This window comes from Mus musculus, chromosome 7 (assembly GCF_000001635.26).
Source record: "Mus musculus strain C57BL/6J chromosome 7, GRCm38.p6 C57BL/6J".
NCBI classification, from domain to species: Eukaryota; Metazoa; Chordata; class Mammalia; order Rodentia; family Muridae; genus Mus; species Mus musculus.
The window spans coordinates 97,696,622-97,722,694 of NC_000073.6; the positions used below are offsets into that span (position 1 = coordinate 97,696,622).

Sequence of the window (26,073 nt, forward strand, 5' to 3'; positions counted from 1 at the left end):
AAGGCCCTCGCTGAGAAAGTTGTTCTTCCGGGCTACGACTACTGCTTCCGGGGCAGCTCCGTGCGAGCCGCGATTGCGGTACTCGCCTCTCTCGGTTCGCGTGGAGCGATGCTTTCCCCGGCAATGAGCTTCCTCAAAAGCTTCCCGCCGCCTGGGTCGGCCGACGGGCTCCGGCTGCAGCAGCCAGACACCGAGGCTGTGCTGAACGGGAAGGGGCTCGGCACCGGCACGCTTTACATCGCGGAGAGGTAAGGTTGGGGGGCGCCGACCAGCCGGCCGGCGCTATTGTGCGGGCAGGGTGGGATTGTCCCCTCCCGAGCTCGGCTGGTTCTGTCCCCTAGCCCGCGTTTCTCCCTAACGACCTGTGCGAACCGGCCTGTCTCCTGCAAGCCTGGCGCGTGGTCACGTTGAGTTTTGAGTCTGCAGAGCCTCGGTTAGTTTTTCCGTGGGCCTAGCTTTCGGAATGGTCGTGTCAACTAGACGATTTCCCTGCGTGGAATATGTAGCTCAGATTGTGACGGGTTACGACGTTTGGTTAATGAGCTGGGATGTTCTGCTTCAAGTGTGTGTGTTTGTGGGGGCTGGGGGGAAGGACCATCTTCAGGCCCACGCAGGGCGGAGTCACAACCAGCCGAACCCGACTCCTGGATGTGCAGGTCCTGGAAGGAATTCTTCTATTTCACTACCTGCAGGATTCAGTACTTTCACAATAACATAGACATGCCACTAAAATACACACTACATACACGCTCATACCCTCCTACCCCCACCCCATACCTTCCTGTTCACCCGCCCTCCCTCCCCATTTCTTTCCTTTCCCTTCCTCCCTCCTTTCCCCCCTCTTTCTTTCATTCTTTCTTTCTCTTCTCATTCTTTCCTGTCTTTCAGAGTCTCTGGTTTACCTTTTGCTATATTCTATTTGTTGGCCACAAAGGAAATCCTCTGCTTTTAAGAGCTCGAGTTATAACATTGCTCCTGCCTAGAAAATCCAGGCTATCTCGTTTATTTCACCATCAGTAGATTAGTAATCTTAATTACATTCAAAGTCCCTTCTTTCATGGCACTGGAAAACAAATCTCTTGGGGACCAAGATTATGCCTACTACAGAGCCCAGGGTATAAACGTGTAAAGAGCTATTTGTTCAGAGAACAGTGTGGATAGTGGGACTGGGTGTTTAGACACCGACTAGAAATACAAATGTGGGTGGGTGCGCAGTTTGGTTGGTATATGTGTTTGGAGTAGCCATGAGGGAGAAAGAAAAGGGATGGGAGGGAAGAAGTTGTGAGATTCATTCATTCATTCATTCATTCTGTAAGTTCTGTTACTCTAGAGAACCCTGACTAATACACATGGGCAAATAAAATGGATCTTGTCAAAGTTAGGAATATATCTGTGTTCCACCACTCCACATGCAGAAGAAATTGTGGAGATCACCAAAGATCTTACTGCTTATACCCAGCAGATGTTTTCCAGTTTACAGTCTATTTCTTCCATTCCTTCTCTCTCCTAAGTCTTCTTTCAAAAGACTTGAAGACTCTTGAAGCATGTGTCTCTCTAAGGTACTTTCCCTGGCCTCTCTTCTGGGCTATATAGCTGACTACAATGGGTATGTAAACACCTACTTATTGATTCCAAATCTGCCTTGTGTTGCAGGATGTTTGATCACACTGTAAACAATGAGATTGTATACTAGATAAAAACCTTTTTCTAGGTGTGGTGTGGCACAGCCTTTAGTCCACATCTTTATTGCCTCTGGCTGGAATACAGACAAGGCCTTAGTACACACCTTGAATCCCAAATAGTGAAGGTAAAGTTAGTTTGTGGAAGGAAGCACCATGTTTGAAAGTGATGTCTAGTTGAGTGGCAGAAAAAATGATCAAATCCGAGAAAGATTTGACCAAATAGGATACGCCCAACCTTCGGGAGAAAAGAGGAAAGGAAAGCTACTGGAGAGAGCAGTTCAGAGAGAGGAAGGAGGCGGTTTTACTGGGACAGTTGTACCGAGACAGGTTAGAGAAAAAGAAGGAGCCAGAAGATCAGGACAGATTGCTAGAGTTACCTTGATGTCAAGCAGAACAATTCAGTCAGAAGCTGAGAGAAACCCGATTGAGTCAGTCAGCTTGGAGAGGAGTTTGCACCAGAACAGCTGAGTTAAACCAGCCAGTTAGAGCTTTGAGAGAACAGGAAAGGGTGAGTTTATTCAGCAGTAAGTCTAAGTCTATAAATATTCTATGCCTAGATTAGATTGTATGGAGGCTAGAAGCTTCCAGGATTAAGCCTAGGCTAGCAGACAGGAATGAAAACTTTAGAGATGACATTACTACAGGAGAATAAGATACTTTTATACCCCTTGATACCATGCTCCACAGATACAAACTCAGAAGCCCAACTACTTTCACATCCACCAACCAAACTCATCACCCCTCTTCATATCAAGCTTGTTTTCCTTCATATTCACTCTGTAAACTCCCAGGCTTTGTCCACTATCAAAATTGCTCTATAAATCAAGAGGGGTTTGTTTTTGTAAATACCTTTATTTTGGGGGGGGGTGGGCTTCGAGACAGGGTTTCTCTGTATAGCCCTGGCTGTTCTGGAGCTCACTCTGTAGACCAGGCTGGCCTCAAACGCAGAAATCCGCCTGCCTCTGCCTCCGAGTGCGTGCGCCACCACGCCCGGCTTTTTAAACACATTTATACCCTGAACTCTCTAGTAGGCATAATCCCTGCCCCCTCTCTGTCTTTTGAGAATGGGGATGTTTTAGGATGACTTAGAGGCTGTGGTCTAGTTAATCCAACAATGGCTGGCTGTGAAGGGAAAGTCCAGGAATCCAGAGGCTGCTCAGTTCAAGGGGCTGGAGGTCTCAGCTGGTCTCAGTAGATGCTGGCATCCCCAAGACCTGGAATGGGTCTTCCTGACTCGGGATCGGGATTAGAAGTAGATCTTCCGACTTCAAATTAAGCAAAAAACCCCACACTGATGTGCCCTCCATTTTTGGATTTTTAGTTAATTCCAGATGTAGTCAAGTTGACAACCAAGAATGGCCATCATAGCAGGGCAGTGGTGCTGCACACCTTTAGTCCCAGCACTCGGGAGGCAGAGGCAGGCAGATTTCTGAGTTTGAGGCCAGCCTGGTCTACAGAGTGAGTTCCAGGACAGCCAGGGCTACACAGAGAAACCCTGTCTTTAAAAAAAAAAAAAAAAAAAAAAAAAAAAAAAAGAAAAGAAAAAGGCTGTCATACTATGTAAAATGGGATTTGTTTGTTTTTGGTTTCTTGTTTGTTTGTTTTGTTTTGGTTGGTTGGTTTTGGAACTCAGAAATCCTCCTAGGAAGTGCTGGGATTAAAGGCGTGTACCACCACTGCTGGGATGTTTCTTTGTTTTTTGCTTAAGACAGGGTCTCTCTCTGTGTAGTCCTGGTTCACCTGGACTTCCCGCCTTTGCCTCTAGAGTGCTGGGACTAAAGGTGTGTGCTGCCACCATGCCCAGTGAGTCTTTCTGTAATTCTTTTGGGGAGGGGAGGCTTCTTGTGTGTGCTTTTCCTTTTTGGAAAGTTTACAGCTTAAAAGGCACAAGTGGGTACAAGTGTTGTTAGTACCTTACAAAGATTCATTCACTGAGGGCTGGAGAGGCGGCTCCAAGTTTAAGAGCATTCGTTGCTCTTGCAGAGGCCTCTGGTTTGGTTCTCACATGCTGGCTCACAATGATCCCTAACTTAACTTCCGGGTCTGCTATCCTATCTGACTTATGTGGGCACCAGGCACACCCATAGTGCACATGCATGTATCCAAAACATGTTTTTTGTCTTAAAGAATGATTAATAGTTAACATTTTGCCTTGTTTCTTAAGCTGTTTGAGAGTTACAGACATCTCTTAAGTTCACATGTACACATCTTAGCATGTTCCTCAGAAGATACAGTTACCATATGCAGAAGGTATATCTCGGTTTATGATCTTAAGTATTTTTTTTAGATTTATTTATTTCATTTATATGAGTACACTGTAGCTGTCTTCAGACACACCAGAAGAGGGCATCAGATCCCATTACAGATGGTTGTGAGCTACCATGTGGTTGCTGGGAATTGAACTCAGGACCTCTCGAAGAGCAGTCAGTGGCCTTAACCGCTGAGCCATCTCTGCTGCCCCTTATTTTAAGTTTTGCTTGATGGACTCTTCATGTTTCTTTAAGAAAACATTTTTTGAAATGTCCCAAATTATAGATTACATATGTATGAATTAAGAAAACATTACATTTCCGCCTTGTACATCTGCAGATACCCTCTTCCCTCATTTCTTTAGTCTGATTACCCTTTGTAGGTTGGTGGTTTTTTTTGTTTTGTTTTGTTTTGTTCTGTTTGTCCTCACCTGGCATTTCTAAGTCATGAGATTCAATAACTGGCACTTTCCCCAAAGTTAGGACAACTGGTGACTAGCATTCAGGTCAATGGCAGTGTGTGTGTGTGTGTGTGTGTGTGTGTGTTCTAATTAAAAGAAGTAGGGTGCTTAGGTGAAATGGTGAAAAACGGTATATTTTGTGTCAGGACATGCATGTATTTTACACACGTATACACGGCATATATAGAAATGCTCTTTAGGAGTTTTTCATCTGAGGAATTGAAGGAGAATGTGGAAAGACCCAAAGCTGAAACAGGTTAGAGCATGCCCATGGATTTGGCAGTATTACATTGTAGCCTTTGGGGAAGCTTTTAGGACAGAAGCCAGAAGAGAACCGTATGCAATTTGTCTCTAAGGAAATAGCTTGTGTGCCTTTAGAGACACACAACTCCTGGTCTCAGTTTGAGCTTAGAGGCTGTTTTGTTTTCGGGTTTATTTTATTCCATGTGTATGGATGTTTTGCCTGCATGTATGTACATGCACCACGTGGATGCCTTGCACTCCACGAGGTCAGAAGAGGGCAGTGGATGCTCTGGACTTAAAGCTGTGAGCTACCATGTAGGTACTGAAGATGGAAATGTGGTCCTCCCCAAAGAGCAGCAAGCGCTTGTGAGCACTGATCTCTCTCCAGACGCCAGAGCTTAGTTTTTATAATGAGTTGAGTTCTCATCCAAGTAAGAAAGATTAAAAGGCATGAGTAGTTTAAAAGAAGTTATTGAAGACTGGTAAACTTTGTACTTAAATTAAAAATAGGTACTTTGAGCTTAGAGCCAATGCTTTTTTACATATCATTCTCAAAACAGTGTTAAACCAATTAAGTCAACGGAGATTCTTTTCCCTGCCTGTGCTGGGTTTTGGTTGTTTTAGGTTTTTGTTGTTGTTTGTTTGTTTGTTTTTAACACTTTCCCAGAAATAAAAGACAGCGATTGGGCTTATTCCCAAATCTCAGGTTTGACCAAACCCGAGTTGTCTGTGTTCACTGCACTCCTAGTTCTTGTCCTTGCACTTAGGACTCATGCCGCTTTGGCTTTGGTTTTTATGACTGGTCATAGATAATTACATATTTTGGATTTGAAGTGCTTTATGTGAGAAGAGACTTAAAAATAATTAGAGTCTAAAGTCAAGTAAGTATTGCTCCAAGTGCCAGACTGGTTTCCCTCAGTTCCTTGGAGCCACAGGGACGTTGTTGAGACAGCGGGCTGGTGTCCTGGGGGCCTACAGCATGATTTCAGCCTTTAATCCAAAGGCACGGATTCTCTTTAGATGCCAGCTTTTTTGACTGCCCAGGTTTTGTGGCTTTGAATATTTGAAATTATTTTGGACTTCACATTTTGGGGTGTTCCATTCTAAATTGTAGTCATATCAGGAGATTTTGGTGAAAGGAAGCAGTTTGATTGGGCTCTTCTTAGTATCCATGAGCACTGTTTCATCCCCACCCTGAGAGGAACTGGATGGGAAAGGTGCGTGCGGCACACACTTCCTCACATAAGAAACCTATTGCTTTAGAAACTGGGATGATGAAGTAATTCCTTAGACTGCTGTCACTTTGCTGTTTAAAGTTTATTGCCTTAGCCCCCTTTTTTATTCCAAATAAGCCTAGTGGGTAAAATTCTTTGCAATAACTGCATCTTTTCTTGCTTTTAATTTTTAAGTATACCATTAAATCATAGTATAGCAAGAAGCAGGTGATACCCACCTTTAATCCCGTCACTCAGGAGGCAGAGGCAAGTGGATCTCTGAGTTTGAGGCCAGCTAGGGCTACACAGAGAAGTCCTGTCTCAAAATCATCGTTGTTGTCGTAGTATGTTTGCAGAGTTGTGCTTCGCCACCACAGTCTATATATGCCTTTCGGTGGTGCTTTTGCTGAGGATTGTGCTACACCATTGGGTTATACCATTAGACATTGATTCCTTGCTGGTGGTCAGCTCCTGAGGCATAGAATTTAGGGTCCTCTTAAATTGACCACAAATAGTTTTAGAATGCTGCTCTATCACTGTTTCTGCTCTTAGCTCTCCAGTTGTATAGTTGAGTTGTATTGTGTTTGTTTTGTTGTTATTTTAGACAGGGTCTTGTGATGTAGCATTAACTGACTTGAAACTGCTATGCAGACCAGGCTGGGTTTGAACTCACAGAGAGATCTGCCTTCCTCTCTGCCTTCCAAATGATGGGATTAAAAGTATATGTCACCACCTGGGGTTTTGTTGTTGTTATTGTTATTTTGTTTTTTGTTTTTTTCCAGAGACAGGGTTTCTCTGTATAGCCTTGGCTGTCCTGGAACTCACTTTGTAGACCAGGCTAGCCTCGAACTCAGAAATCCGCCTGCCTCTGCCTCCCAAGTGCTAGGATTAAAGGCGTGTGCCACTACCACCTGGCTTGTTTTTTGTTTTGAGACCTGGACTGTGTATAGACCAGACTGGCCTGGAGTTCATTATGTGAATTCTATATCAGTCTTGAACTTACAGCAGTTGTCCTAACTCAGCCTCTGGGGAGCTCATATTATAGTTGTGAGCCATTATCAGCTTGCCAGAGCTGACTTTCTATACTCTAGAAAGTAGGATGAAGTTGGGCATAGCATCACAGGCTTGGGATGCCAGCACTTGCATTTAGGATGTGGAGTCAGGAAAAGCAAGAAGAGTACCAAGAGGCTATGGTAAAGCACAGCTTTAATCCAGCACTGGAGGCAGAGGCAGGCTCATCTCAGTGAGTTCCAGGACAGCCAGGGCTATGTAGAGAGACACTGGTTCAAAGGAAAAAAATTCATGGCCAACCTGGGTAGTCAAGGCCAACATGGGCTAAATACTAAAACTGTCTCAGAATAAGAGGGAATGAGAAGGTGGGGGCTGGGAGAGAGGAAGGAGAAGAAGAAGATGGAGAGGACATAGAATATGCATGTGTTCTGCAGAGCCACATCCTCATTCCCTTCTATGCCTAAAGTCCATTAGTGGATAGTAGTTGTATAAAAATAATGGCTTTTATTGTGACAGTCCTCTTTAAAATCACATCATCTTATGTATGTGAGTTCACTGTCACTCTCTTCAGACACACAAGAAGAGGGAATCTGATCCCGTTACAGGTGGCCGTGAGCCGCCATGTGGTTGCTGGGAATTGGACTTAGGGCCTGTGGAAAAGCAGTCAGTGCTCTTAACCACTGAGCCTAACATAGCATTATTTATTGGCATTATTTACATGCGTACAGCTTGCCCATTTTACTCATAGAAGTTGATGATTTTCATCATGTACTCATATCTACACTCAATTTTAGAACATTTTGTCGTTGTCCCCCAAAAAAACAACCCAGTGCTCATTAGTAGTCATTTCCTTTTTCTTTTCAGCCCTGAAAATACTTTGTGGCTTCTTTGGGATCTTGCCCCCTGCCAAGGTGTTTTCACTGGCTTTTCTGATAAAAAAAAGTTCATATTGGGGAATATTCCCAGTAAAAATTAGGCATTACCTGTCAAAATTCAACATACTGACTTTGGTGATGTTTCCTTTGTTATACCAATAAAATATTTGCGTTTGTGCACTTTAAGGTAAGAGTATTTTGTGGGTTTTTTTTTCTTTTCTTTTATTTGCATGGTGTTTGCCTGCATGTATATGTATCACCTGTGTCCCTGGTGCATAAGGAGGCCAGAAGAGGGTGTCAGATCTTTTGCGCTTAGAGTTACACAACTTTGTGAGCTGCCATGTGGGTGCTTGGAATCTGACTTGGGTCTTTTGGAAGTGCTTTTAACCACTGAGCCACGTCTCCGGCCCCTGTGGCTTTTCCTTAAAACTGGGAATAAATGAGAACTCTACCTTGTCTCCTAAGATAATGGTTATTTTCTTTTAATTATAATTGTAACCCCAGCTGCTTTGTGTGTACATAATTTAATGTATGATGAGTGGAAAGGTTGATTACCTTCTGAGAACTATGCTGACATTTTTGAAGAATGTTAAATGAAGGTATGGAAGACTGACAGACATGATCTATTAACATACATGTGCTAGAGTGTGTTACTGAGCTGCAGTTTGAAACACAAGAGGCCCCTGTGGACAAGAGGGCTCATGGAGTTATTTGGAACTTGTCTAGATGAAGAGATCTGCACAGCAAAGAGGGTAACTGAAGACATTCTAAACAGGGATGATCGTAAAAGACACACACACACACAAGGAAGGGCCGGAAGCTGTCAGGAGCACGAGCTGCTCCTCTGGAAGACCAGAGCTCTAGATGCCAGTAACCACACTGGAGCTCACAGCCTCCTCCCACTCGAGCTCCAGGGACCTGATGCTCTCCTCTGGCCTCTACCAGTACACATAGAGGCCACATATGTGTGCACATAGAAGAAAAATAAACACAGGTGACCTGAAATAACCTGCCATTCAAATTGTTTAAATTTATAGCTAGAGGGAAAGAAACCATAGAAGAGAAAATTTAATTCTTGTTACTAAATTTTCTTATTAGGAATATTTCTAATATTGCTAATAAACTTAAATTTCTATACATAAAACTGTCCGGGTTGAACCTTTATATAAACTTTGGGATATTAAGTTAGGATTTAATTTCTAAAAATAATCTGCCTAAAACATGTTTTTCAGCCGCCTGTCCTGGTTAGATGGTTCGGGATTAGGATTCTCACTGGAATACCCCACCATTAGTTTACATGCGGTGTCCAGGGATCCAAACGCTTACCCTCAAGAGCATTTGTATGTTATGGTGAATGCCAAGCTTGGAGGTATGTATGGACAACTTACTCTAGTGCTGCCTCTGACAGCAGTGTGTATTTTAAAGGGCAATGTTTGTTTGTTTGTTTGTTTGTTTGTTTGTTTGAGATGAGGTCTTCAGGCTGCTCAGGTTGGCCCTGAGCTCCAGGGCTTGCTCTCCCAGGTGCTGACGTGTTAGCATGCTGCCATCTAAAAAGCAGTCTTTGGTGATACTCAGTGTAAAACTGAAGCCATTGGTCCACATTGGATAGTAATGTATTAAGCTGAATTAATTATCTAAAATAATTTGACCACTTGAATTTCTTCTAATGGGCACTGGCTTTCTATGTGTCTGCATATATTCACACTTAGAGGTCTTCTGTTAATATGCTTATCTTCCTATTTCTTAACTGCCTTCTTCTAAAGGCATTTCAGAGATGTGAACCAGTATATTCTGTCTTTCCAAAAATTTACGATAGATTATATATATATTTTTTTTTATTTATTTTAAGTATGTGTATTTGGGCAAGAGTTGTTGACTGCATTTATGTCTGTGCGCTACTGAGTGTGTGACTGAGGCCAGAAGAGGGTGTACAGTCCTATAACTGGAGTTACAGACCATATGCATATCTGTGTGTGAATATATGCTGCGTGTGTGGACGCCTGCAGAGGACAGAAGAGGATTGGATTACTTGGAGCTTGAGTTAGTTCAAAAAAAGAATTTTTAGAACAGCGTATTAGCTACTTTTCTGTTGCTGTGCCAGGGCACCATGACCAGCAACTAAACAAAAAGGTGTTCCAGGGGTTAGAGGCCGTGATGGTAGAGCAAAGCCATGCAGCAGAGACAGTCCTTACAGCTGAGGACCAAGGATTCCAACATAGGAGCTTATGACGACCATTCTCATTCAGCCCCCACCACAAACAGCTAGCACTCTTAACCACTAAGTTGTGTCTCCAGGCCCAGAATTGTTTTTATTTTGTTGCAGTAGTGGTTCTCACTGGTGGCAGGGAGAATTTAATGTATTGTCACTCGTTCCTTTATATGTTGCCACTGTTCAGTGAGATTTTCATTGGAGGAAGAGGGATGGGTGCTGCTGGCATCTAATAGATGCCAGATTCCCTGCAGTAAAAATGGTGCAGTACAAATGTCAGTGGTGTCTTGGTCCAGAAGCCCTGCATTACAAGGTTTCCAAATTTTACTGTTGATGAAAATATAACAAAGTTGTTAATTTTAAGATAATGGGTAGCTTTTGTTCCTGACACCATTAAGTTGGGTTTTCATTTGGTTCCAGGTCTAATCATTTATATTTAATTGTGAACGCTAGTTACTAATTTTTAGGACTCTGGGAAGCCATGCCTTATTAAGTGATACTGACTGACCCAGCTTTCCAAAGAAATCATTAGAAGATTTCAAATTCTTGCTGTTGGAAAATATTCAAAGATAGATAAAAATATAATGAAATTTGAAAAAAGATATGGAAATGTCAAAAGTTCCTCAGGCCTTGGAGTGTAGCAGGATTTTTTACTTGTTTGTTTTGCTCACAATTTCAGAGATATTTCAGTCCATCGTGGTGAAGAACATGTAACATGGTAACAGGCGTGTGGGCAGCAGCTGTCCACTTGGCAGAGGACCAGGGTGCAGGGTACATGGGTGGAACCTTCAAAGGCCTGCCCGTGGTGTCTTGGTGCTATCCACTGGGCAGCAAGTGTTCAAAACAGGAGTCTCTGGGGACATTTTAGAATCCAACCATAACACTAAATAAATTCAACTGCGATTTTTATAACTGCTAGTTAGCATACTATTGCTGTGACAAGAGAGCTTAGATAATCAATTTAATAAGAGGCTTATTTTGGCTTATGAGTCACAAATCTTGGCTTATTTTCATCTGGTTTCCAAACAGGTTTCTTTGGACCTGTGTTGGCACAGCATATCATGGCCAGAGCACATGGTTGAGGGGATTTTAAGGCAATAAATAGAAGACCTGATCACATTATGACAGCCAGGAAGCAAAACTTAGAGGGCCCCCATTCCCCTTGAGGATAGCCTCCACATGCCCTCACCTCCTAAAGATTCTAACTTCCACTAGCACCACAGACTGGTGACTTAATTGATAATTATTAGGTGGTATTTGAAATGGAAAACTTTAAAAGTATTCTTGTCAATTCCAAATGCTGATGGGTTGGAGCTAGAGGTGTGACTCCGTGGTATAATGTGTTCAAGCATCTGAATTCAAACTCCAAAACCAAAATCGCTGCTGCTGCAGAATGCCTTAAAGCTTGTCTGGCATTGGCACTGAGCGAAGGCACTTACTTGTCCAGCCCGCAAAAATCTAGTGAGGCGGGGCTTCAGTGATAGTGGATAAAGGACCAAGCCCTCCAGTAAGGAAGCTGTGCCTTACAGGCCAGGCAAGTCATTTTCTCATGAGTCTCAGTTTTCTTACAAAACTAAATTACTAGAGGATTATGTTAGCCTCACTTTCCACATGGCTTCATCTCTGAAAGATTCTGCTAACCCCCTGTAGCACCACGGGTTGGTGACTGAACCTTTAACATGTGGTAAACTTATAATCACCTGAGTGCCGCTGAGGCCCAGGGAGGGCCTCATGTACTGGATAGGGTTGTGCCTGGCAGTACCAACAGTTTCCTACAGTTCTTTCCATCGTGGCTTTAAAGGAGGTTCCTGAGACTATAAGAAATTGCTAATGGTGGTTATTTCCAGAGTATAGATGGCTCAGTAGGTTCAGTTCAGTATAACCATGAAGATCTGGGGTTGGGCTCTCAGCACCCACATTAAAACTGCACCTTTTGCCCGAGCACTGCAGGAACATAGATAGGCAGCCCCCAAGGACCAGCCATTCTCACCAAAACAGTGAGCCCCAGGTTCAGTGAGAGACCCTGTCTCCAAAACAAAACAAAACAAAAAGATTAGAGGCCTAGGTTCTACTTAGGGCACTTATATACACTTATACAAGCAAGCATACCAGTCAGACCTTCACACCTGCATCTATCCCCCCCACCACCACCACCAGTGACTATTTATTTCTGGGAAAAGATTCTAGACACTAGGCACTTCCTCTGCACTTTGAATTATTGTTATCCTGGACTGTTATTCTTACACAATTACTACTGTACTGTAGTTAGTTACAATTACTACTGTACTTGTAGTATGGTGACACATTTTTTTAAAATGCATTGGCAAAGTTTGGAGCTTGTGACTAAGTCAGTGATTTAGAATTTTCCAGTATGTGTATTATTCTGCTAGATCACTAAAGATACATATATTAAATAACGTGCCATTGGAAACAGCACAGAAAATGAACTAAACTATGAAATTTGTTACTTAAAGGTATTCTCAGTGGCCAGTTTTTTTCTTTTGCTTGTCTGTCTTCATGCTCCTCTACACTGACCTTGTGTTAAATAAGGACTGCATTAGTGAATGCCCTTGCTTAGCTTGTCAGCCTCACTGGATGGAGAAACCCCAAAGTAAAGTGTACTTCTGTATATCTGTGAGGGTCTCCAAGGGCAGCTCATTCAGGGAGTTGAGGGGAATGTGGATAGCCATCTGTAGCTGGCACCCAGAGGGAAGGAAAGGAGGAGGCAGCAGCTGCAGTGTGGGCACTCTGGCTTTCCCTCCCCTTCCTCTCCTCTCCCTCTCTTCCTTTCCTACCTACGCCCTGCTTCCTGGTTGCCACAAGGGGAGTGACTTGCTTTCTTTCACCCCTCCACCATGACTCAGTTCTGTAACAGTGGAGCCTGCTGCCCCTGTCAGCCTCTGAGACCAGGAGCCAAATCAGTTCTCCTTTGTGTGATTGCTCAGCATGGTGTTACAGTGAAGACTGACACGCCCCGGCAGGTAGATTTACTACATTAACAAGTGTCACTCCAGTTTTGCTTCATATGCATGGTTGGTTAAAGGGTATGGGGGGTGGTTCGATTCAGGGTTTCTCTGTGTAGCCCTGGCTGTCCTGCAACTCACTTTATAGACCAGGCTGGCCTCGAACTCAGAAATCCACCTGCCTCTGCCTCCCAAGTGCTGGGATTAAAGGAGTGCACCACCACCACCCGACTTAAAGGTTTTTTTAATGGTACCTTTAAGTGTAAATTTTTACTTTTCTCTTCTTTGCTGTAGCTAAAGACTGAATCCAGGGCTGTGAATGTGCTTGGTGCACACTCTGCCACTGAGTTGCATCCCAGCCCATCTGCTCATGTGTATCTTATCTAGCCCAGTTTGTGTTTCTATTAGTGTGTGCAGTACATGTGTGTACATATGGATTTGGTTCTTTCCGCCTTTCAATGGCTCTGGGGATGGAACAGTGGTGTTGGGCACATGCAGCAAGTGCTTTACCTGCTGAGCCACTCGCCAGCCCGTGATTTGTATTTTAAGATTGCTAATTTCAGCAAACATGTTCGTTTTGTGGCATCAGTTTTATTGATCTATTTTTTTTTAACTGTGTAGTGATTCAAACATAGAAAATATATATTCTATTTAGTATTCAGTATAAATTCTATATCGCTTTTCCCAGATACTATAAGTTTTTAAGGGAAAATAACTGAATATTGTTAAAAGCTGCCCTTTGTTTGGGTGGGGGGTGTCTCTCTGTTTCCTGGCAGTCACTGTATAGATCACACTGGTCTTGAACTCATAAAGATCTACCTGGCTGGAATTATAGATGTGTGCCACTATGCCCAATTCGAAAGCTGTTTTGTGGGGCTCCCCATTTCATCCTCTACTCTCTGACTCAAACAGTACTGTAAAGGTAGCGTGTGTCCTTCCTGTCTGTGCTTTGTTTTGGTTTTTATTATTATTTCATGTATGTGAGTGTTTTGCCTGCATCACATGTATGCCTGGTACCTGTCAAGGTCAAAAAGAAGCGGGTAGATCTCCTGGCACTGGAGTTACGGACAGTTACGAGCTACGGTGAGTGTCAGGAATTGAGTCTGGGCTCTCTGCGAGAGTAACAAGTGCTCTCATCACTGAGCCAGTTCTCTAGCCCGTCTATATGTGCTTTTAACCTTTACTGAATATGTCTATGCCTCCACCCAATGTAATGGTTTTATGTTTAAAATCTTAATGTAAATGATACTGTATATTCTGCAACTGGCTTTTTTTATCGAGTTCCTTTTTAAAATGTATCTGTTGATATATTTATATAATCAGTTTCCCAATGCAAGGACTTGAACCCACGAGTTCCTGTGCAAAGTCACTACCACTAAGCCATTATTTTCAGCCCCTGTTCTCCTTGGACATTTTGTTTTATCTACAAACTCTCCATGTATCTGAAATAGTCCTAGTGCTCCCAGTGATGCGCGCTCAGTGCGTGCGTTACAAGTGTGTTCCTGCTGAGCGCTTTCCAGCTCTGCAGTAATACCAATAAAAAGTGAATTGCAATATTTAGATATACCAGTAAATTCCTAGCCTGTTTGTTATATTTTTTGTGTATATATTTGCTTCTCCTTTTCAAGTACAACAAGTATTTCAGGATCTTAGCTACCAGTACTGTTTAATCTGAGTCAGTACTGTCAGGATCTAGCTACCAGTACTGTTTAATCTGAGTCAGTACTGTCAGGATCTAGCTACCAGTACTGTTTAATCTGGGTCAGTACTGTCAGGATCTAGCTACCAGTACTGTTTAATCTGGGTCAGTACTGTCAGGATCTAGCTACCAGTACTGTTTAATCTGGGTCAGTACTGTCAGGATCTAGCTCCAGGGTCTTTAAAATGTGAAGTAAATACTTTTTTATTTAAAAGTTTTTATTCCTTGAGACTGGAGAGACAGACCAGCAGTTAAGAGCTCCTACTGCTCTTTGAGAAGACCAGAGTTAGGTTTCCAGGACCCATGTTAGGTGACTCACAGTGCTTCTAACTCTAGCTCCGGGGGACTTAATGTCCTCTTGTGATTCTTGCATGTATTTTGTACATAGACGCTTATACAGGCATGCAGAAGTAAAGCCGTAAAAAACAAAACCTTTAAATGTCTAAAAAGTTTACTTTTATTTCTCTTATAGAAGAATCAAAAGAACCTCTCTCTGATGAAGATGAGGAAGACAATGATGATGTTGAACCCATTTCTGAATTTCGATTTGTGCCCAGTGATAAGTCAGCATGTGAGTGTTGGTGACACTGATCTTTCTCTGTGTGCCCCCTCTCCCACTGGCACACGCACCTCACCTTCATTACAGTTACTTCCATTCTATTGCTTTATCTCAGCTTAGCCTCCTTAAAGCCATTGAGCAGGTACTTTCTACCATCACAGGTTGTGAAGAAAAAGAGAATATTGTGAACAGTGTGGTACCTGGTGCATTTTGTGCAAGAAGATTCTGGTTAATCTTATTGGTTGATGTTGCTGACACAATGTCAACTGCAGGAAGCACTTTCAGAGTGAAAATGTGGAGACTAGACAGTATGTCATGTGACAGAGGCTTTATCCTATACAGTACTGGATATGTAGACCAGGCCTTAAACTCAAAGAAATCTGATTGCTTCTGCCTTATGAGTGCTGGTATCAAAGGCCTGAACCATATCACCTGGCCTGGCCTTTTTCTTTTTTTTAAAAAAGATTTCTTTATTTATTTTATGTATGTGAGTACACTGTAGCTGCACAGATGGTTGTGAGCCACCATGTGGTTGCTGGGATTTGAACTCAGGACCTTTGGAAGAGCAGTGAGTTCTCCTACCCGCTGAGCCATCTCGCCAGCCCTTGGCTAACCACCCATGAAGAGATCTCATAATGTCTTAAACTCTTACTTTGTGACTTTTTCATTGTCTCAAGTACTATTCATGATCAATTTCTATTTGAATTTTGCAGATTTATGAATATAGTTATCCTAGTAAAATCTGCCTGCTTTTAAATTGGTTTATCATAGTGGTTATATTTATTCTAAAATTCCGTGGTACACTGGGAGAAGTATTAATTATAGTTTAATGTCTTTCAGTGGAGGCGATGTTCACAGCAATGTGTGAGTGCCAGGCCTTGCATCCAGACCCTGAGGATGAAGACTCGGACGACTATGATGGAGAGGAGTATGATGTGGAGGCACATGGTCAGTGACTCGGGCCTTGCGGCTTTCCTGTTTCATTTTAAGCATGTAGTTGTGCTAAGGGCATAAGATGAAGTAACCCATGTAAGATGGCAGTAAATAAAGGGAATGATCCGTTAGCATATTTGTGCCTAGGCCCTTTCAGCAGACAGATTGGGGAAATGAATGGCTTTCTCAAGCTCATACAACAGTAAGATGTTAGGAGTGGGGATGGAAAATAGAAACAAGTGGGAGAGAAAGTGGGTGGTCAAGAGCACGCCTCAGGCTGCCCCACCCTCCCCACTGAGAGCTCTTTCATATAGACCTCTTTAAAGTTGTATTTAATGTGTTTATTTTACATGTATGAGTGTGTTGCCTGGATTCATATATGTGCACAACATTGTGCCTGGTGCCCTCAGAGGCCAGAAAAGGGTTTTGGAACCCTGTGAGCTAGAATTACGGTATGCACTGCTAGCTGGGTGCTAGAAACCAAACTCCAGTGCCCTGCACCGACTCTGGAGTCCTCTTGCTCTCTCTCGAACTTTAATTTCCTTTTCCCTAGAACCATACTTCATTTATTTACAGCTATTTCCCCTTTCCTCCCCAGACAAGTGAGGCAGGAATGGGCTCACTTGCCTGATAGGCTGCAGCCTTAGGCACAAATGGTTCCTTTTGCACCAATCTGAGTATCTAAAGTTCTTTCCTACATATGAATCCAGTTCCTGGCCTTAAGACTACCCATTTCTGGGATTATTCTTCATATACACAAATATGTTCTCATTTCTAGAGATTTTAAAAGTGGTTTTATGTTTTATCCTTTATGTATTTTTTTTAGATTTTCTGATTTTTTTAAAAAGGAGCATATGTTAATTCAAAATTCTTTTAGTATCAAATTTTGTGTTTACTTGTAAAATTCCTACCTTGGAATAATAAAGGATCCACTAATTTAAGAAACACCCTCTTCCTTCTGACTCCTAGAAAGTCTGTTCTCTGGGAACTACTGTTTTCTAGTTTATTATCTTTTTAAATGTTTTCTCAATCTCTTTTGTCTTGTCTTTTTAGACAATGACCCTATCAATAAACACTGGAAGTTTTTGGAAGCCTATACATCTCCAGCAAATACATTATTTATCATCCATTTTCTTTTTTTTTCCAATTGTTGAATAAAATAATTTAAAAGTGTTCTGTTTGTTTAGAACAAGGACAAGGGGACATCCCTACATTTTATACCTATGAAGAAGGACTATCCCATTTAACAGCGGAAGGGCAAGCCACGTTGGAGAGATTAGAAGGGATGCTTTCTCAGTCTGTGAGCAGCCAATATAATATGGCAGGCGTCCGAACAGAAGACTCAGTAAGAAATTATGAAGGTGAGTGTTTTTTCTCTTCAGACTGGGAAATCGTAGCCAAGTTTTCTCTTAGAAGCCAGAAGACTGCAGAGTCATTGCTCCAGACTCTCATACAGTTTTGGCTCTGAAGGAGTGACATGTGGCAGTCCTGTGCTTTCTAACCCCAAGCCGATTGTGTGCCACACCTGGATTTAAAGCACATCTCTCAATATTTACTCTTTTGGGGTAGGGGCGCGGGTGTTTTCTTAAAGGCAGGGTTACTCTGTGTAGCTTCAGGCTGGCCTTGAACTCAGAAATCTACCTGCCTCTGCCTTCCTACTACTGCGGTTAAAGGCGTACACACACACACACACACACACACACACACACACACACACACACACACCACCCCTAATATGTGCTCATGTCATTCTTTTTAGAACTCTGTTGAGTTGGTTTATGATCGAATTTTACACATTAGACAGCTAAAGCAAGAAGAATTAAATTGCTTGAGGTCAAAGAGCTGATAAGTGGCAAGTGGATTGAATGAACCATTGTATAAAAATAATATGCCTACCACTGTCATAAACATCTCATTTTATATGTGTTTAATATAGATGAGTATTTTATGCCCTGGTAACACTTGTTTTTATGACGACAGAACCTTCGTGAGCTGGCTTTAGTGCGTCTTGTGTTGGTCCACTTTATGCTGTGATCTCCATGCATACTGCACATTGGCCTGGGTTCTTGGAGTTCTGGGATATTGGCAAGGATGGGGATGCAGGGCAGGGCTTGTATCTTACTGTATTGCCCATGCTAGACACGGACCAGTAAACTCAAGTAATTATCCTCTCCTAGCATGCCTTATTCACACGCCCAGAGGGCTTCTGGCAGAGGTTTGTGGCAGGTGATGAGTTGGGAGAGGGTCAGGAGTGAGAAAGTAAAGAAAACAGCTGTAGATGTTTCTTCTAGAGCACCTATTTTTCTGTCCTCCCCTCATACCTTTTTTAAAACTTTAAAAAAGTGCATGGGTGTTTGCCTGCATGAATGTCTGTGCTCCATTTGCATGATTGGTGTCCTTGGAAGGCGGAAGAAGGTGTCAGACCTCCTGGAATTGAAATTGTAGACAGTTGTGATCTGCCATGTGGGTGCTGGGAATCAAACCTGGGTCCTATGAAAGGTAGCCAGTGTTCTTATTCTTAACTGCTGAACTATATCTTCAGCCGTCATCCCACACTGTTTTAGTGAGATGATGGTAATAGGAAGATTTGTTGCTCTGTTTTGTTTTGTTTTGTTTTGTTTTCCTAGTGTGTGGCTTAGGCTTTTTGGTTGTATTACAAAATACCTTTAAATAATGTCTAACAGTAAATACATCACATAGTTCTGTGAAGAATAAACAGTTGGTGCTTAGTGCATTTGAAAATTCCTGGGGGCTGGAGAGATGGCTCTTCCTGAGGTCCTGAGTTTAATTCCCAGCAACCACATGGTGGCTCACAACCATCTGTAATGAGATCTGATGCCCTCTTCTGGTATGTCTGAAGACAGCTACAGTATACTCACATTAAAAAGAAATATTTTTTTAATTTAGATTTATTTATTTATGTTAGGCATATGAGTACACCACCATTGCTTCCTTCAGACACACCAGAAGAGAGCATCAGACCCCGTTACAGAAGGTTGTTAGTCACCATGTGGTTGCTGGGAATTGAACTCAGAACCTCTCAAAGACCAACCAGTCAGCGCTTGTAACCACTGAGCCATCTCTCCAGCCCCCCTTTTTTTTTCTTTCTTTTTTTTTTAATTCCTGCCAGCCAGACATGATGGCACACATTTGTGATCCTTGGAGGTGAGCCTGGACTACACTGGTCACTTTGAGCCAGCCTAGGCTGCATAGCAAAACATTCCAATTTTTTTTTTTTTTAAAGAAAAGGCATAAACTGACTCCCACCTAGGATTTGTATGTGTGCTGCTGTTGTGGATTTACTAAGTTAGATGTATAAATCAAATTTTAACTGACTTAAGTCCACAGGTAGCATCTTCCTTGCAATCTCTTTTCAGGTAATTTAGTTTTCAAAATAGAAACAGTGGAATTGGAGGCATTAGCCTGATGTGATAGGACAGAGCGGTCCCAGCACATGGGGACTGAGGTCAGGAACGGAGCGCAGCCTGGACCACAGGAGACCCTGTTTCAAAAACAACAAAATGTCCAAATTTTAAAATCCAGTTATTTTTATTTTACTTTTTCGATTGGGTCTCACATGTAGCTTGGAAATTACTACACAGACTAGGGTGGCCTCAAACTTGCAGAGTTCTACAAGACTGCTTCCCAAGTGCTGGGACTAAAGGCAGGTACCACCATGCGCAGACCTTGTTGAGTCTACCTATCCTGAAATGCAACCCCTTTCTGTTCAGATGGCATGGAGGTGGAAACCACACCAACTGTTGCCGGACAGTTTGAGGATGCAGATGTGGATCACTGAGGATGGCTGACCTACTATACAGTGAGTAGCTTATTCTTTCTTGTTACAACATGAAGATCCCTGAAATGATTGATTTTAAAAATTCATAATTCAAGAGAATTCTATAAAGGTAGCAGCTTAAAAAAATGTTGCCTATCTCTGGTGACTGGAAATTACATGGGCTTTGTCCTACAAACATCTCTAAGTTCAGTTCCCAAAGACATGATGCCCTCTTCTTGCCTCCACAGGCACATAGAACACATACACACAGGCAAAACATCACACACATAAAAGAAATACAGATTTATGGTTTGTTGTTGTTGTTGTTGTTTTGGTTTTGGTTTTGGTTTCTTTTTTTTTTTTTTTTTTCTTTTTTTTTCTTTTTTTGAGACAGGGTTTCTCTGTGTAGCCCTGGCTGTCCTGGAACTCACTTTGTAGACCAGGCTGGCCTCAAACTCAGAAATCTGCCTGCCTCTGTCTCCTGAGTGCTGGGATTAAAGGCGTGCGCCACCACTGCCTGGCAGATTTAGTTTTTTAGTCTGTGTTTCCAAATTACTGCAGTTGTAAAACTAACTATGAATTATAAGTCTCTGTTTTCTTCTAATGCAGCTATCAAAAAAATAACCTTAGAGAAATTCTGTGATTCTGTGATTTATATCTCTTCCTTGCACAGTTGCTACTTGTGTGTAGTCTGTAGTCAGCAGAGTCTCTCTGCTGCTAACATCACTGGCTAGCTTTCCTGGTGCCCAGTTAGTGTTCAGCTCTCACAGGCCCAGATGTTGAAGTTGATCTTTCTATGTCATGGAGAACCAGAACTGTCACCTCTGTTACTTATCGTCATGTTAGTGGTAGCTGCTTTTGGAGGGAAGGGGGCAGTAGCTGTCATTTGTGTGTTATTGGCCTAGATGGCAATTTTTTCCCTTGCTCTGGCTTTTCCATATTTCTCTGACAATTCTCTCATAATAATAATAATTCTCTCACTGTTGAGAGAGAGACATTCTGTTTGCAGCTGGCATGAGAGACTCACTTGGCACATCACTAATGTTTACACAGTGGGATGCAACTGCAATCTCTTGCAAAGATTCTTGGACTCTTTGTAATGGTAAAATAACCATAAAGTTGCTACAGATTTGAGCTCTTGATTTGTTTTGTGCTCATTTTATTCTCTCTGCTCAGTGGGAAAAAATAAAATAAAAATAGATGTTCTACTCATAAATTTTATTCATGTTTGTCTGGAAGTTGACATGATTTCTAAACAGTGTAATTTTTGATCATTGTATGTGATTGTATGTGCTGCCGGGCGTGGTGGCGCACACCTTTAATCCTAGCACTTGGGAGGCAGAGGCAGGTGGATTTCGGAGTTCTAGGCCAGTGTGGTCTACAGAGTAAGTTCCAGGACAGCCAGGGCTACACAGAGAAACCATGTCTCGGAAAAAAAAAAAGATTGTATGTGCTTTTAAAGCCTGAAGAAGGGCTAGAGTGTTCATGTTCAAACCTGGGTGCATGAGGTAGGTACAGAAGAGTACACGTGGGTCATAGGGTCACGGCTCACCATGCATGTGCACACGTGCTGCCAGTTTCTCAGTTTCCTCGTCTGTAAGATGGAAACATAGTTGCTTGTCAGGGATATTACAAGGCCTGAGGTACAAGTCTGGAGCCCTCCAAGGCTTTACTAAATAGTGGCAATTACTAATAATAACTGTGAGCCCTTTGTCTTCCAGATTCTGCTCATAACTGTAGGCAAGAACGTGGTGCCTCTTCACTCCAGAATGGGGCTGGTGAAAGGCATTTTTCTTCTCCAAAACTCATTTCTCAAGTCAAACTATAATGAGACAGCAAGCTGTCACCAGCAGAAGAGACTATGTATGACCTCTATTAACAAAGGTGAATTAACTGAACGGGTATTTGTAGTTTCTCATTTCCCCCAAGCTTCCTGTGTATGTTCTGAGAAGGCCTCTGAGTCCTGCCTTTGCTGTGTGCGTCTGTCAGCTGCAAGATTCGCCTATGTGGTGAAATGCACAGAGCTCACACTGGGCGGAAGGGACGTGCGGAAGCTTAGATGTCTCTGGGATTCAGGAGAACTCTTATCCCTGAGATTAAAAAGCAGAGGCCTCAGAGGGAGCAGCCGCTAGCATTTTCCACAGAGGCATGGGTCCTCTACTTGGGGCTCAGCCACATCTCGCAATACTTGTGTGCTAGCTTCTGTTATTCTTCATGTACCATCAGCTCTGTTATGTTCTCCTAGGTTAGGTCCTTGACTGTCCACCCTCTTAACGTTCGCTTTCTGTCACAGAATAAATAATCTGAAATGAAGTCTGCAAAGTACTCTCAATGATATTTTGTCTTTGTAATAGTTAACAAATAAATCTGGGTTTTTTTCTATATCGCTGTGATTTTGCTCTTGAGTAAAACCATTAATGAGAAAAGACTAAGATATTTAAATTGTACATGTATGTGTGTTTTGCCTGCGTACATCATGTGCGTGCCTGGTGCCCATGGAGGTCTGAAGAAGGTGTTGGAACCACAGGAACTGGAGTTCCAGTTGTTTATGAACGGCCGTGAGGATGCTGGAAACTGACGCTAGGTCCTCTGCAAGAGCAGCAAGTATTCTTAACTGCTGAGCCCTCTCTCCAGCCCAGCACTTGCTGCTCTTTTAGAGGAGCTGGATTCAGTTCCTCTGCTTCTGTGTTGGGCAGCTCACAGCTGCTATATGCTGCTGGCTTCCAGGGATCTCAATAGCCTCTTCTGGTTTCCTCAGCTACACATGCAAATGCAGACAGACGCCCATACACATAACAATAGTAACGTTTTAAAGTCCTGCGGGGGCGAGGGGTGTGAATTAGTTGGTGGAGCTGGTCTAGCTGCATGAAGCCCTGGGTTTAGTCCCTACCACTTTATAAGCTTGGCCTGGTTGCATATGCCTATAAATTCCAGTACTCAGGAGGTGGAGGCAGGAGGATCAGAAATTCGAGGTCATCCTCAGCTAAGTAGCACATGAGCACAGAAACAAAATACTAGTACTGAGGGGAGCTTTGGTGGAGGAGACCGTCTCTGTGTGGAGCCCATGCTGGCCTGGAGTTTACAGAAATCTGCCTGGCTCTGCTCTCCTACTGCTGGACTTGAAGGCATGTGCCACCATGCTCATTTTTACTTTTAATTATATATATGCGTGTGGGTCTGTGCACATGAGTGCAGGTGCCTACGGGATCACAGAGGGTCCAGATCCCCTGGGCCTGGGCTATTTGATGTTTTGGGGAACTGAACTTGGGTCCTCTTAATACTCTTAGCGGTTTAACACTGAGCCCCATCTGCCTTATTTCTTGCTATGAGGTTAACTCACTGAACCTGGACTGGCTGACCAGCAAGCTCCAGGCATCTTCTGTCTTCCAGGCCCTCCGTTGACACTACTCCTCTCAACATTGAAAGTATAGACACTGCCCCACTATTGCTTGAGTGGTAGGAGCCAAACTCAGGTCCTTACATTTGCAAGGAAGGCAATCTATAAACTAAACCAGTGCCCCAGCTCAATTTTAGTTCCATTTGTTGGGATGTGTATGCTTCTAGCAAGTCTTTCTTTTTTTTTTTTTAAAGATTTATTTAAAGATTTTATGTGAGTCCACTGTAGCTGTACAGATGGTTGTGAGCCTTCATGTGGTTGTTGGGGATTGAATTTTTAGGACCTCTGCTTGCTCCAGTCTACTCCACTCGCTCAGTCCCTGCTTGCTCCAGCCAAGTACTTACTATGCATAGGTACACTGTAGCTGACTTCTAACGCACCAGAAGAGGGCGTCAGATCTCATTCCGGGAGGTTGTGAGCCACCATGTGATTGAACTCAGGACCTATGGAAGATCAGCCAGTGCTCTTACACGCTGAGCCATCTCACTAGCCCCTAGCAAGTCTTTCATAAGGGGAGTCTTAAAACATAAAGACCTTGCTGATGCTGCCTGGATTGGGAGTAGTTTTTAAGTTCATCAGCCCTCACTATAGAGTTTCCATAGGCACCTGGGTATTCATAAGGCTGAATTTCGTAGTTCTAGACTTAGGCCCTTTTTTGTTATTGTTTTTGAGACATTATGTATCTCTGACTGGTCTAGAACTCACAGAGATCTACCTGCCTTGGTCTCCCAAGTCTTGGGATTAAAGGTGTGTACCTGGACTTTCTGTGGCCTTTGAAAGAAGGTTCTATGCACAATTTGGAGCTGTCAGCCTGATTAGCTGCTAGGTCCTGCTGACAGCCTCAGGCCCGTGGTTGTTGTAGCAGTTTTTCATTGAGTTTCTCATCTTGCAGAATAAGTACCAAAAGAAAAAAAATAAATAAAAGTTCTCCCTTTTGTGTCTTTTTAAACAGGGTTTTCAGAAGTTCTGAGTTTGTTAGTAAGCCAGGTGCGAAGAAACTAAACTTTTCTGAGGCCTCTTGAGTGGCAGCCACTGCCCTGGGTTCGTCCGTATGTGGTGTGTGACGGGAACTGTTCCGAGGAGGCAGTGCTACTGTCATCACACACTTATAGAGGAGGCACCACTCAGGTTACATGGGTATTCAACTGTGCTTTCTAAGCCTGTTTTCCAAAACAATACAGTCTCAGTACCTACAGCCGCTGGTACTAAGTACACACTCCCTTCTGCATGTTTCTCTGCTATCAGTCTAAATGGCACCCACAGTTATATTCTAGGGATATGGGGGCCAACACCTCATGGGTTGACAGTAGAAATTTCCTTGCGTATCTTCCTGAAGGAACAGTTTTCAGGATCCTTGTGGACTCTTCCTTCTGCGGGGTTTGCTGTGGTTGCTCTGCTGCTAGGGGTGATTGAGTCAACAAGGCAAGGGACCAGGCATCAAGCTATCATTCTGTAATGCTAGGCAGTTACAGCCGTAGCTGTGAGGGGAAAAGGGAAAGCCGGGTAAAGTCATTAAAAATGAAACTCAGCCTGCCTTAGGAGGCAGTGGCAGGGGATCTCTGTGAGTTCAAGGCTAGTCAGTTCTACATAGTTCCAGGCTAGCCAGGGATTTAGACCCTGTTTCAAAAAAAAAAAAAAAAAAAAAAAAAAAAAAAAATGGCTCGGCGTGGTAGTGCATGCCTTTAATCCCAGCTCTCGGGAGGCAGAGACAGCAGATTTCTGAGTTCAAGGCCAGCCTGGTCTACAAAGTGAGTTCCAGGACAGCCAGGGCTATACAGAGAAACCCTGTCTCAAAACAAACTAAACAAAACAAACAAAAAATTGTAATTATCAACAAGCCAACATTTACTGATTGGATTTTAGCTTTTTTTTTTTTTTTTTTTTTTACTTTTGAGCTTAATTTTTTAGTATTACTGGAATTGTGCTGCTTGTATGATCTTATGGTCCTTTCTTCCCTTCCAAGTTTGACTTGTTGAAATATCCCAAAAAAGTAGGGTTAGTAGTTTTGTTTTTAATTCTATCATTAAAAAACAGAAACATACTGAGGTTAGAAAAAAATGCCTTAGCATTTAAGAGTACTGGCTGCTCTCCCAGGGGATCTGACAACCCTCTTTTGCCTCTGAAGGAACTGCGTACACTTGATGCACAAACACATATAGGCAAAACCTATACACATAATCTGGTATTATTTAAAATTTAAGATGAGAAGTCATACTGGGCGAAATACCAGCACTTAGAAGGAAAGTATATACAGGGTAATTGATACTGCTTGGAATTTTCAGGATTGTTTTAGAGATTATTAATCATTAGTATGTATGAATTGCTTATTACAACAATGCCTAGAAAGTAGCACAATAGCTGTTATCGGCAAGGTTAGTGCTGACTTCATTTACCTATATATTTTGAAGCAGAATCTTATGAGGCCCAGACTGGGCTTGAATTTGCCATGTAGTTGAAGATGACTGTGAACTTCACACCCTCCTGCCTCTACCTCTGAGCCTGGGATTACCGACATGTGCCTTCACCCCCAATCTTAGGTGGTTACAGGGAACAAACTCAGGGCCCTTTGTGTTGTGGGTAGGCACTGCCAGCCTGGCTGCATCCTGGCCTAGTACTGACTTCCTCAGACAGGCTGTAACTAACCCACCCCTGAGATTAGAATATGCCTGAGAAACTTGAAATCAAGACTCCTCTAAACAGTTAAACGTCTCGGAGTAGGAGCTTTTCTTGTAGGGCCCGCAGCCTGCAGTGCAGGCTGTTGCTTGCGCTCTATAAACAGATCTAATGTGCTGGAGTGACT

At 42.8% G+C, this 26,073-nt stretch overlaps 1 protein-coding gene across 1 annotated transcript; it reads left to right on the forward strand.

Moving 5' to 3' along the window:
- Positions 1-35: 35 nt before the first annotated feature.
- Positions 36-24,172, forward strand: Clns1a (chloride channel, nucleotide-sensitive, 1A). Its single transcript, NM_023671.2, has 7 exons — positions 36-248; positions 8,968-9,104; positions 15,079-15,177; positions 16,006-16,113; positions 17,286-17,459; positions 19,830-19,918; positions 21,598-24,172. Exons 1-6 carry the CDS (start codon positions 109-111, stop codon positions 19,895-19,897), a joined length of 726 nt encoding a protein of 241 aa, NP_076160.1. The 5' UTR covers positions 36-108; the 3' UTR covers positions 19,898-19,918; positions 21,598-24,172.
- Positions 24,173-26,073: the final 1,901 nt, after the last annotated feature.

Bases quoted from the DNA above. Each gene is read 5' to 3' on its own strand.
- Clns1a (NM_023671.2), top strand. From the start codon at position 109: ATGCTTTCCCCGGCAATGAGCTTCCTCAAAAGCTTCCCGCCGCCTGGG. The intron at 249-8,967 runs GTAAGGTTGGGG...CATGTTTTTCAG, and splicing joins ACGCTTTACATCGCGGAGAG to CCGCCTGTCCTGGTTAGATG. The intron at 17,460-19,829 runs GTGAGTGTTTTT...CTTTCTGTTCAG, and splicing joins CTCAGTAAGAAATTATGAAG to ATGGCATGGAGGTGGAAACC.